General features: G+C 36.5%; 1 protein-coding gene across 1 annotated transcript in view; it reads left to right on the top strand.

Moving 5' to 3' along the window:
• Positions 1-12906, top strand: part of SMARCA5 (SNF2 related chromatin remodeling ATPase 5) — a 39909-nt gene that overhangs the window by 11337 nt on the left and 15666 nt on the right. Inside the window, exons 4-10 of the mRNA XM_074396865.1 lie at positions 758-858; positions 2169-2269; positions 3319-3498; positions 4936-5091; positions 5654-5785; positions 7835-7903; positions 11898-12007. Coding sequence (XP_074252966.1) covers positions 758-858; positions 2169-2269; positions 3319-3498; positions 4936-5091; positions 5654-5785; positions 7835-7903; positions 11898-12007 — 849 coding nt within the window. The remainder of the gene's footprint in view (positions 1-757; positions 859-2168; positions 2270-3318; positions 3499-4935; positions 5092-5653; positions 5786-7834; positions 7904-11897; positions 12008-12906) is intronic.

The raw sequence follows: 12906 nt of genomic DNA, 5'->3' as shown, positions 1-12906 counted from the left end.
GTATTTTTAGTAGAGACGGGGTTTCACCATGTTGACCAAGATGGTCTCGATCTCTCGACCTCGTGATCCACCCGCCTCAGCCTCCCAAAGTGCTGGGATTACAGGCTTGAGCCACCGCGCCCGGCCCGGCAAAAAGATTTTTAAAAAGGTATACTTTAAAGAACAAATAATGAGATTTTCTGACTACATAGTTCTTGAAATTTGACTATCATATTTCTGTTTATTGGGTTCTGGTTAGTCTACAGTACTACTGTATTTTAATAACAATTTAATGTATATTTTAAATAATTATTTAAAACATTTCAGATTTAAATTTACTTTTTCTTTTTTCTTTGAGATGGAGTATTGCTCTGTCCCCCAGGCTGGAGTGCAATGGTACGATCTTGGTTCACTGCAACCTCTGCCTCACGGGTTCAAGTGAATCTCCTGCCTCAGCCTCCCTAGTAACTGGGATTACAGGCACGCACCACCACGCCTCGTTAATTTTTGTATTTTTAGTAAGATGGGGTTTCTTCAGGCTGGTCTTGAACTCCTGACCTCATGATCTTCCCGCCTCAGCCTCCCGAAGTGCCGGGATTACAGGCAAGAGCTACCATGCCTGGCCGTTTTTTTCATATTTGCTACTGTTACTGGTTGATGCTTGTTAAAAATTTTAATTTTGTGGAATCTTGGTTAGCTGCTTGACTATTATGTTGAAATAATAACTGATAATTAAAGCCAAAACTTAAATTAGGTGATTTTATTTTCAACTTAACAGTTACCGACACCGTAGAACAGAGCAAGAGGAGGATGAAGAACTATTAACAGAGAGCTCCAAAGCAACCAATGTTTGCACGCGATTTGAAGACTCTCCATCATGTATGTTAAACACACTTGATTTTTTAAAAAAAATTGCCCTTCGAGACATCCTTCGGTTAATGTTTTGGAATTGTGTTGGCTACTATTTGTAAAGCAAATTTGTAGTAATCTTAGATATTTATTGGTTGTGAAATAAACTTCAGCTTTTGATGGAGATGATAGCATATTATCTGATAGTAGTGCTGTATTTCAAAGTTATATAAAATGTCATTGTGTTTGTTACTGCCCTGAGGTATATGTTAAAATAGAGATGGTTTTGCTTTATATTTGTTCCAGATAAGAAAACTAATTTATTTTTAAAAAGGTACTTCATGGAGACATTTGCTTACTTAAATCACCTAATGTTTTTATATTAGTTTTAATTTTTTGTGACATGTATTTGTTTATTGGTTAGCTTTTTTAACTCTCATGTGTTTTTCAAAAGGAGATGGGGGTACACTGTGTACGTATGAAAAAAATCAGATGACTATTATGTATATTTGATAATTACTCTGGGAAGCAAAATAAGTAGTATACTTTGAAAGAAGAGTACACTAGAATGTATAAGATATATTGGAAAAGTAACTTAGGAATATCCTAATTCCTTTGTTTTAATGGAAAGAAAATAAAACACCCAAAGAATCTGTATCTGGGCTGGGCACGGTGGCTTAAGCCTGTAATCCCAGCACTTTGAGAGGCTGAGGCGGGTGGATCACGAGGTCAAGAGATGGAGACCATCTTGGTCAACATGGTGAAACCCCGTCTCTACTAAAAATACAAAAACTTAGCTGGGCATGGTTGCACGTGCCTGTAATCTCAGCTACTCAGGAAGCTGAGGCAGGAGAATTGCCTGAACTCAGGAGATGGAGGTTGCGGTGAGCCAAGATCGCGCCATTGCACTCCAGCCTGGGTAACAAGAGCAAAACTCCATCTCAAAAAAAAAAAAAAAAAAAAAAAAAAAAAGAGAATCTGTATCTGGTCTTTATGAAAGCTGTAAATACTTGTTTAGGAACACTTGGGTTGTCATGAAAAAGACAAAAGGCCAAAGAATCTCTTGGACCAGTATATGTGTAACTTAAGAACTGAGTTGCTGGAGTGGATACTCTGATTCCCGCAGTCGTGCTTCCTGCACTTGGTTATCTTCCATGCTCACCCTTTTCACTTCAAACCATGGCAGCTACCTCTAGTATTTTGTAAATGCAGAGTTCCTATTGTTCAAGAATCCTTTAGTAATGAAAATGAAGTCAGTAGATACGTGTAGACATACATGAAAGAGATTGCCTTGTATTTCTTCTCTTAAAATGTGTATTGTGCTTTTCTTTTGTTCTTAGATGTAAAATGGGGTAAACTGAGAGATTATCAGGTCCGAGGATTAAATTGGCTCATATCCTTGTATGAGAATGGCATCAATGGTATCCTTGCAGATGAAATGGTATGTGTTTGGTAGTTTTTTGAAGGGTATGTTTTGTATTTGAAATATCTGATACATTAAATTGATAAAAGTATATCACACAGTTTTGTTTCTTACAGTTCAGAACTGTTAGCAAACTGATCCTCTCTGAAACTGGTATAAGCAGCTTGCCTTAACAAAGGCATAAGTGTGATCTGTACTTGAATTGTGAAAAATCTCCGTCTGTGAAAATACAATAAATTTAAAAACAATGCATTTTGAGAAACATATTTTTGGATGACTTTTGTAGTACAATGATTTATTTCCTTCCACTTCTGTAAAATACAAGTGAGATCATTAATTGTTTATAGCTGATAAGTATTTTTTTCAGGGTGGCAGCTTGTATAATTCTTTTTTTTTTTGAGACAGAGTGTCGCTCTTGTTACCCAGGCTGGAGTGCAATGGCACGATCTCGGCTTACCGCAACCTCCGCCTCCTGGGTTCAAGCAATTCTCCTGCCTCAGCCTCCTCAGTAGCTGGGACTACAGGCACGCGCCACCATGCCCAGCTAATTTTTTGCATTTTTAGTAGAGACGGGGTTTCACCACGTTGACCAGGATGGTCTCGATCTCTTGACCTCGTGATCCACCCGCCTCGACCTCCCAAAGTGCTGGGATTACAGGCTTGAGCCACTGCGCCCGGCGTATAATTCTTAAAAGACGTTTTATCTCTTATTAACTATTAGTTATGTAATGAATATTTAAAAAAGTTTCTTTATTGTTCTGGTGCTAAAACATTTAATTGGCTGGAGAAAGTACAAAGTCAAAAGAATTGCGTTTCAATGCTAGCTCTGCTAGATGGCTTTGAGAAAGTCACTTAAAGTGTTTGGGTCTTACGTGGGTGATAATACTTCCCTTAGAGACTTGTGAAGATTATGTGACATAACACTTACAAACTTTCACATATATTAAGTTTTTGCCATTTATTAACTATTGAAAATATGTAGCATTTCTTTTACATATGGAGGTGTAATTGTAAAATAATGTTTTTGTGGTTATTCATTGCTTTGTGGTTATTTTGAAATCTTTCAGGGCCTAGGAAAGACTCTTCAAACAATTTCTCTTCTTGGATATATGAAACATTATAGAAACATTCCTGGTCCTCATATGGTTTTGGTTCCTAAGTCTACATTACACAACTGGATGAGTGAATTCAAGAGATGGGTACCAACACTTAGATCTGTTTGTTTGATAGGAGATAAAGAACAACGAGTAAGTTTCTAGTATTTCGTTACATTATTGATGTTAAAATAATTTGACTTCAGGCTTGGATACATGGGGGGGAAGGTTAAAAGAGATGGGATCTTTGCAAATACTAGTATTTACAAATGTAGCATTGTCTTGGTGGATAAAAATCATACTGAGTGACAGGCTCATGCCTGTAATCCCAGCACTTTGGGAAGCCGAGGCAGATGGATCACGATGTCAGGAGATTAAGACCATCCTGGCTGCCATAGTGAAACTATGTCTCTACTAAAAATACAGAAAAAGTAGTCGGGCATGGTGGCATGTGCCTGTAGTCCCAACTACTCAGGAGGCTGAGGCAGGAGAATCACTTGAACCCGGGAGGTGGAGGTTGCAGTCAGCTGAGATTGCACCATTTCCAGCCTGGGCGACAGAGTGAGACTCCATCTCAAAAAAAAACCCACAAAAATTATACTGGGAAGATGTTAGAAATTGCAGAAAGCTGTAAGAATACAGTTTGGTTTTCTCCCTTTTGGGAGTGGTTGTTTAAAATCATTGGTTGTGCTCTCATTCTTAGAAGTGTTTTCTTGTTTTTAAAAGATGCTTTGAAATGTGAGGTGGTTGGAAATTAAAGGAGCCACGTTTTTAGATTAATGTGTATAGTGGTAATAGTAATAGCATTATGGTTTTTAAAGGCAAATTGAGTCAATTACGGTAATTCGATGATTTGTTGTGATATCTAACGAAATAAGTTAAAATTGTGATCAGTTGACATCATCCTTGTGGGAAGAAGAGATGGAAATAATAACATTAGAATATAAAGCTCAGATTTGGACATTTATTCAGACTCTCCTGAACAGCTGTGTACTTGTTTTGTTTTACCCTTCGTTTAGCTGTGAGTGATAAGCCTAGATTTATTTCTCTCCCTTTCTAGTTACGTTGGGTATTTTAAGTTATCAAGTTGTTTTGTTTTGGGGCCCAAAGAGTGGTAATTACTTAGCCACTCTTTGCTTCAGTTTTCTTACCTGTAAAGTAATACTATTAGCAGTGTGTTAATACATTTATAAACCTGAAAGGAATAAAAATGGCTACTAATGCTAACTATCTTTCTGCCCTCTTCCTTTATTTATGTTAAAACGCCCCTCTTTTTTTGTCTAAACCTGTCTCAAGAATTTCCAGATCTGGTGGAATTGTGGAAAGACACTTAAAGTCTTTCTATTTTAAGTCTACTGAATTTTGCACTGGTTAACTTTGTCAGTTTTTAAAAACTCAATGGCTCTGATATTTAAATGATTAATGAAGTTACTTTAGTGTTAGGAAAGCTGGTTCTAAATGTTTGCATAATGTAGCTACTCCACTCCTTTTTAATAGTCCCATCTCCTTTTACATACTAGATTACTTGTCATTCATAAATTTCATGTAGTTTATTTCTGCATGTTGTAATTTTTTTCTCTTGTTACGCAGGCTGCTTTTGTCAGAGACGTTTTATTACCGGGAGAATGGGATGTATGTGTAACATCTTATGAAATGCTTATTAAAGAGAAGTCTGTGTTCAAAAAATTTAATTGGAGATATTTAGTAATAGATGAAGCTCACAGGATCAAAAATGAAAAATCTAAGGTAATTTGATACTTGGATGTGAAAAGCCTTCATGTAAGAATTTGATTAAAATGCAGAATTTTTTTTTTTAATTTAAGTTCTGGGATACATGTGTAAAATGTGCAGGTTTGTTACATAGGTATGCATGTGCTATGGTGGTTTGCTGCACCTGTCAACCCATCATCGAAGTTTTAAACCCAGCATGTATTAGGTATTTGTCCTAATGTTCTCCCTCCCCGTTTTCCCCATCCACCCCAGCAGGCGCTGGTGTGTGATGTTCTGCTCTCTGTGTCCATGTGTTCTTGTTGTTCAGTTCCCACTTACGAGTGAGAACATGCAGTGTTTGGTTTTCTGTTCCTATGCTAGTTTGCTGAGAATGATGGCTTTCAGCTTCATCCATGTCCCTGCAAAGGACATGAACTCACTCTCTTTTATGGCTGCATAATATTTCATGGTATATACATGCCACATTTTCTTCCAGTCTGTCATGGATGGGCATTTCGGTTGGTTCCAAGTCTTTGCTATTGTAACTAGTGCAATATTGCAGACTATTAAAATGGTGTATTTGGTTCTTTTCTTTCAGTTGTCAGAAATAGTGAGGGAATTCAAGACTACAAATAGACTATTATTAACTGGAACACCTCTTCAGAACAACTTGCATGAGCTGTGGTCACTTCTTAACTTTTTGTTGCCAGATGTGTTTAATTCTGCAGATGTAAGTATTTCCTGGTGCTTTCTAGCTAATAATATTTTGTTTAATGCTATATATTTTTATAATAAAAGTGGCTTGCTTTTTATAGTACGGCTTGAGATTATCATTAATTTTTCATGCTTTTATTTACATAGTTAGCCTGGTGTTATCTACTAGGTTGTCTCTGTTTAATGGGAATTTACTTTTGTGCCTTTGGTTTCAGTCTCGTTTTATTATTGTTGTTATATATTTTTTTGAAACAGAATCTCACTCTGTTGCCCAGGCTGAAGTGCAGTGGTGTGATCTTGGCTCACTGCACCCTCTACCTCAGGGGTTCAAGCGATTTTTGTGCTTCAGCCTTCTGAGTAGCTGAGATTACGGGTGTGTGCCACCGTGCCTGGCTAGTTTTTGTATTTTTTGTAGAGATGGGTTTTGCCATGTTGTCCAGGCTGATCTCAAACTCCTGGCCTCAAGTGATCTGCTTGCCTTGGCCTCCCAAAGTGCTGGGTTTACAGATGTGAGCCACCACACCAGGCTTCATTCTACTTTAAATCATTGTTTTCTCTCTCTGAAATGGCATAAATTATATCACTCCTATTTGGTAAGTCATGTTGGCCTGCCTTTGTTTCAGTGGCTCTAGGTTGACTGGTTGTGTTTTTAAAGTGCTGCTAAATGTATTCCTGAAATGATTTGTATGCCTCACATTGCTTATGTTCTAAGTCCCAAGGGTGACTGTCAAATATAGTGAAGTCTGTCTGGCATTTCTTATAGTCTAACAAACAAATAGAATCTAATCTTTATGGATTATTTGTAGTCATAGAAATGATAGCAATGGTTAATTAGCTGTTCGAACTGTTAATAGTAATGTGAAGTTTGTGCTATTAATAATTGCAGGGCGATTTTTTTTTTTTTTTTTTTTTTTTTGGCAGTACCAGCATTTATTTTTGAAGCTTTGCTTGCCTAGCTGGCATATTGTGTGTATTAGGGGGATTTGAAGAGCTCCACGTTAGTACGTTTTTGTACAGTTAATTTTGGTTTGTTCTGTGAAGATTATTTTAAAAGAAGAAAGACTTTGTGATGTAAAAAGATACTTAAACTAACTCCAAAAGCAGTTTTAGTTTTGATTTTACATATTTTGATGTTTTTGAGGTAATTCCTTTTTCTCACTACATTGACACTTTCATTTGCTTTAGTTATAGCAGTGAATGCTAAGATTATGTTTACTCAAAAACAAAGCACACATTTGATACATGTGTTCAGGCTGGATGTGGTGGCTCACTCCTTTAATCCCAGCACTTTAGGAGGCCGAGGCAGGTGGATCACCAGAGGTCAGGAGTTCAAGACCAGCCTGGCCAACATGGTGAAACCCTGTCTCTACTAAAGATACAAAAAGTTAGCTGAGCGTGGTGGTAGGCTCCTGTAATCCCAGCTTGGGAGGCTGAGGCAGAAGAATGGCTTGAACCAGGGAGGCGGAGGTTGCAGTTAGCTGAGATTGTGCTATTGCATTCCAGTATGGGCAACGAGTGAAATTCCGTCTCAAAAGAAAAAAAAAAAACCAACCAACAAAAGAACTCCATATATTCAAGAGATGAGGTTAGGGAAACTGTCCTTGTTGAAATCCTAACCAAATATTAATGAAATGCTAGTCAGTTTCATTTAGTAAGTTTGATTAAAATTGACATTGTTCTGTAACCTTGTATTTGAGTAGTCTGAATGGTCTTAGAGACCAAAGTATAAAATGGTTTAATTTTAAAGCTTTTATGAAACTTGAAAGATATTTTTCAAGAATATTTTCTGATTCTATAGAATTTGCTTTCCAACTTTCACCGTGAAACTTGTTATTTTGATGTTTTCGAGAAGAATGTTTAGAAGGTAGTATGGTTTCTAAACTTGGTTTTAAAATTAGTTGGTAATAATGACACATAAAAAAATGGGATTGGACTAAGTGATTTTTTTGGGGGGGGGATTACAATTCAAATATACTAATTCTAGAAATTATTTTTATATCTATTATTATAGGATATTTGTTAATATTATCTCTGACCTGAGTATATGTTTTGTTTGTTAATCTAGGACTTTGATTCCTGGTTTGATACAAACAACTGCCTTGGGGATCAAAAGCTAGTCGAGAGGCTTCATATGGTAAGTATTTTGGAGTAGTGTTAAAGCATATTTCTGATGGGAAAAAGGTTAGAGGTTTAAATTAGTAAAGTATTTTCCTATTAGCAAAAAGCATAATGGCTTAAGAATCAGATCTGTTTGAATTCTGCCACTTAATTGTTACATCTTACAATCAGTGTAGGGGGTGACGTGTGGTGGTTTCAGTGTTAGAACCTAGAATGGAATCCTTACTTAAGGGAAAATGTAATCTCTTGTAGTTGTAAAAAGTGCAGTGGGGGAAAGAAGAATTGCATAATAATGTAGACAGGTTTTTGTTAGTGTTTTTTGAGACAGAGTCTCACTGGAGACTGGAGTGCAGTGGCATGATCTTGGCTCACTGCAACCTCTGCCTCCCAGGCTCAAGCAGTCTCTCCTACCTCAACATCTAGAGTAGCTGGGGCTAAGGCACCTGCCACCATGCCCAGCTAATTTTTTTATTTGTTGTAGAGACAGTGTTTCACCATGTTGCCCAGGCTAGTCTCGAATTTCTGAATTCAAGTTACCAACCTGCCTGCCTTGGCCTCCCAAAGTGTTGGGATTACAGGTGTGAGCCACCACGCCCAGCCGTATAGACAAGTTTTTAAAACTTAGTTCCATTTATATTCCATAGAAGAATCTAACAGTTTCACTTTTGAAAAGGCTAAAGATATATCTGTTTTTTCTTAAATCTAGTGACTATGTGTATAAGCAACTGCTAATATTGCATTATGAGCAGAGATGGTATGTTTTTGCTTTGCTGTATGGCTTTGTGTCTACATATAGCTTCCTATGACAGTTTACAAGTAAAAGTTGGTAGGTAGAGAAACTTCTCTAACAGACTCCAGATTAAAATACCCTGGTCAGCAGGTTAAAGCAGGAGCTTGTAAGAATGTCTTATATGACTTAACTCAGGAATTCTCAGCCTCTTCTGACATTTTGGTCTGGGTTTGTCTTCTAGGAGTAAGGAAAGAGGGGAGAACGTGATTGTCCTGTGTATTGTAGTATGTTTAATAGCATCCCTGACACTTCTACTCACTAGATGCCGGCAGTAACATTCCTTCCGTTGTGACAACCAAAAATATCTCTAGACATTGCAAATGTCCCCTGGGGGACAAAATTGTGACCCTCCATGACCTAACCTTTTTAACGTTCTTTGGCATCTGTTTTATTTCTTCATGTATTGAGCTTTAGTTTGATAGATTACTGACCCCACTGTTAGTTTTCTGTAAACATTGTGCTAATTCTAATCTGTTTTTGCTACATCTAGAATCTTTTTTCCTGGTCTCTTTACTAATAATACCTAGTCCGAGACTCAGTGACATCACCTCCACTGACCTACCCAGGCTGAGGCTGGCCTAGGTGCTCTTCTGTGTATTCTATCTTTAATAATCTGAGCATTCTAACGTTATAGGACTTTGCAGAGGTTATTTAGGTGATTCACAAGTGTTTTCCATACCGGATTGTAAGCATAAAGGCAGGAAATACATATTTATTTGTCTTTGTATACCTGGCACAATGCCTGGTTAGAGTGGATATTTAAATAGGGAAAAAAAATTTAAGTTCATGAATGTTCACATATTTCATTATAAGGTACTTTAAAATTCTTGAATACTGAGAGTTTTTCTAAATAATTATAGGTAGTAATTTCCTAGCTACCTTAATTTCAATTCAGATGGCATTCAAGTACCTAAGCACTCTCTTTGTATTTACTTAGACCAAGGATTGTGTAGTGTTATGTGTAATCTTGGGGGTAGAAAAGAAGGCAGAAAAAGTTGATCTTCCTTCGTGAATTTTTTTTCCTTATTCCTCTGTTCTTAGCTTTCCTTTAATACGTAGGTACATCTAGGTAAAGCAAATGAACAACCCACACAGCAGAATCAGCCAGATTCGGAAACTCTATTTTGTTCACAGGGCATTTTGAAAATGCTTCTCAGGTTGGGGAGAAGAGGTCTTGTAGCTGTCTCTCTACTTTGTCCTGATCTTTACTCTGAAGTTTCTGCAATAGCACCTGTGTTCCTATAATGAAAGGAAGCTGTAGAAGTCAGTATGGATATGCTTAGGCATGAGATAACTCTTTATTTTATATATTAGTTATCTAATGCTACGAAAGAACCCCTTATTTCCTCCACTCCCCAAAACACCTTACTGATCCCCCATAGGGGTTAGTAAGAACCCCTTATGTACCCCTCCCTTCAAAAAATCTTAGAACGCCTTATTTCCCCCACCCCACAAACACTTAATATCTTATATTTTGTTAACAACCCCAAAATTTATGGGTTGACTGGATGGTTTTTTGTGGGTTACACCTGGGTTTATCTAGTTGAATTTAGCTGGACGATGCTAGAAGAGCACCAGTCAGGGCTAGCACCAGTCAGGGTAAAGGTCTTCACATACACATCTGGCAGTTTGCCTCTTGACTAGGGCTAAACTAGCTTTTCTACATGGCGATATTAGAGAGGTGTTGCTGATTATTTTTCTCACTGTCTAATTCGTTTTGTGATAATAGTATTTTTAAAAAATCAGTGTAAATAGAACAAACGTACAAAAAAGGATATTTTTAGTTGTATGGGTAATTCTAAAACTTACCGTTTTATGAAAATGAGTGAAGTACTGCGTATAATATGGAAATGTCTTATTGTTTAATAAAAGAAACCAGATATAAATGGGTGTATATTGAATGAGTCCATGTATATAAAGTTAAAAATGATAGGCAGAATGAATCTATGGTGTCTAAAAGTCAGAATATTGCTTACTCTTGGGAAGGAAATGAGGAGGGGATAGTGACTGGAAGGGACACAAAAAGGATTTCTAGCGTGTTCAATTTAGGTAATAATTACATGGGTATTTTTTACGGTACTTGAATAAAATTTATAACACCGTACAGTCATGATTTATTGAATTATATACTTTCATATTCCTTCCATAAGTTAGGACAGTAAATTTAAAGACTAACCATAAAGAGACTTAATGAGACCCCTGGCACATTCTTAAGCAACATTAGACAGTCTGCATGCAAGTAACTACTTATAGACCGGAAAGGCAGTGAATTGTTAAAAACACCGTTTTTAAAATTTACTATTGTTTTTAGTATTTTATGGTAGTATAACAAGTATATACTAATAATATATAAAGGCACACCTCATTTTATTACGTTTTGCAGTGCTTCACAGATACTGCATTTTTTTTTAAATTGATTTTGCAAAACAAATAGATGGTTTGTGGCAACCCTGTGTGAAGGAAGTCTGTCAACACCATTTTTTCAACAGCATGTGTTCACTTTGTTAGCATTTTAAAAAAAATGTATTTTTAAACTAAGGTATGTATGCTGTTTTTTAGACATAATGCTATTGCACATTTAATAGTGTAAACATAAGTCAGATGCACTGGGAAACGTGACTTGCTTTATTGAGGTGGTTTGAAACTGAGCCTACACTATCTCTGAGGTATACTTGTATTGAATAAGTAATGATCTTGGAACCCAATAGTCACAAATTATATACAGTTAGCCCTTCATATCCTTAGGTTCCACATCAATAGGTTCAGTCCACTGTGGATTGGAAATATTTGCCCCCAAAAAAGATTAAAATGGATGGTGACATCTGTGTTAAACATACTGACCTTTTTGTCATTATTCCCTCAACAGTATAGTGTAACAACTATTTGCATGGCATTTACATTCTATTAGCTATTATGAGTAATTAAGAGATTCAAGAGATGATTTAAAGTATATGGGAGGATGTTTGTAGGTTATGTGCAAACACCGCATTTATATAAGGGACTCGAGCATTTGTGGATTTTCGTATTCAAAGGGAAGGGGACGGGAACTAGTCTCCCACAGACACTGAGATATGACTGTATTTGCAAGGAGAAATCCTAAAAGTCACTTGTGTACACAGAAATTTCTTTTTCATATATTTTACATACAATTCTGAGATACTGAAATATAACCTCATGTGTAATATTGGTATTACCTATTTAATTTTTTGTCCTTTCTAAGGTTTTGCGTCCATTCCTCCTTCGCCGAATTAAGGCTGATGTTGAAAAGAGTTTGCCTCCAAAGAAGGAAGTAAAAATCTATGTGGGTCTCAGCAAAATGCAAAGAGAATGGTATGTGTTCTCAGATGTATTTGATAGCACTATTGTTTCTTCCCTAAATTTCATTTGTATTTTGTTTTTCTAATTTGTGTTTTCATGGAATTCCAGTTTGCTGGATTGAACTCAACCCGAAAGGTTTTTTTGTCATGTAGTATAGGGCTTGCTCATTAAATTCGTTACAGAAAGTTTTGAACCTATTAGGTGACAGAATCAGGATGGAAGCCTTATGAATCCAACATTAAAATTGAGATTTAATTGAACAGGGTTCATGTGAAGCCATCGACTTGGGTTTTCTAAAAGGAAACTGTGATAGCACAGTAGGGGAGACATACGGTTCACTTGGAAGTTCATAAATACTTGGGTCAGTGTAAAGTGGCTGTAGAAAAAGATACTGTTAACCTTAATATAAGTATAGTGTTCAAAGGAGGGAAATAAATATAGCTACCGTTTTATTTACTTGTCTCATTATATTACTAGTATATTCAATTGGATACTTAATTTTGATAAGTATTTGCAGGAGGCCAGAGTTATTTCGTTAAAGGACTTAATATCATCTAGAGAACTGAGCATGTTATCTGAGTAAGAGGTTATCTGTAGAAGGTGGTCAGTCCTAAATGTCTTCAAAACTTATAAAAGGGTAGCAGGTAATAGGCTTACCTTGGCTATCTGTAAAACAGAACTAAGACGAGTTAATGCTAAGGGAACACAAATCTTTTTTAGTTAAACGCAAGTGAACTTTATATCAGAATTGAGATAGAAAGGTCTGCCTTGTTGTTTAAGCAGAGATTGCCTTTGAACTTACTTTGTTCAAAGGATCCAAGGCGCCTAAAACTTTGTTGCTCAAATTACTCATTCTTGCATAATAATGTCTAAATTCTCAGTATACATTCAAGGCTTTTTATAATCTGGCC

The sequence above is a fragment of the Saimiri boliviensis genome, chromosome 3 (genome assembly GCF_048565385.1).
Source record: "Saimiri boliviensis isolate mSaiBol1 chromosome 3, mSaiBol1.pri, whole genome shotgun sequence".
NCBI classification, from domain to species: Eukaryota; Metazoa; Chordata; class Mammalia; order Primates; family Cebidae; genus Saimiri; species Saimiri boliviensis.
This window is presented reverse-complemented; position numbering and strand designations above follow the sequence as displayed.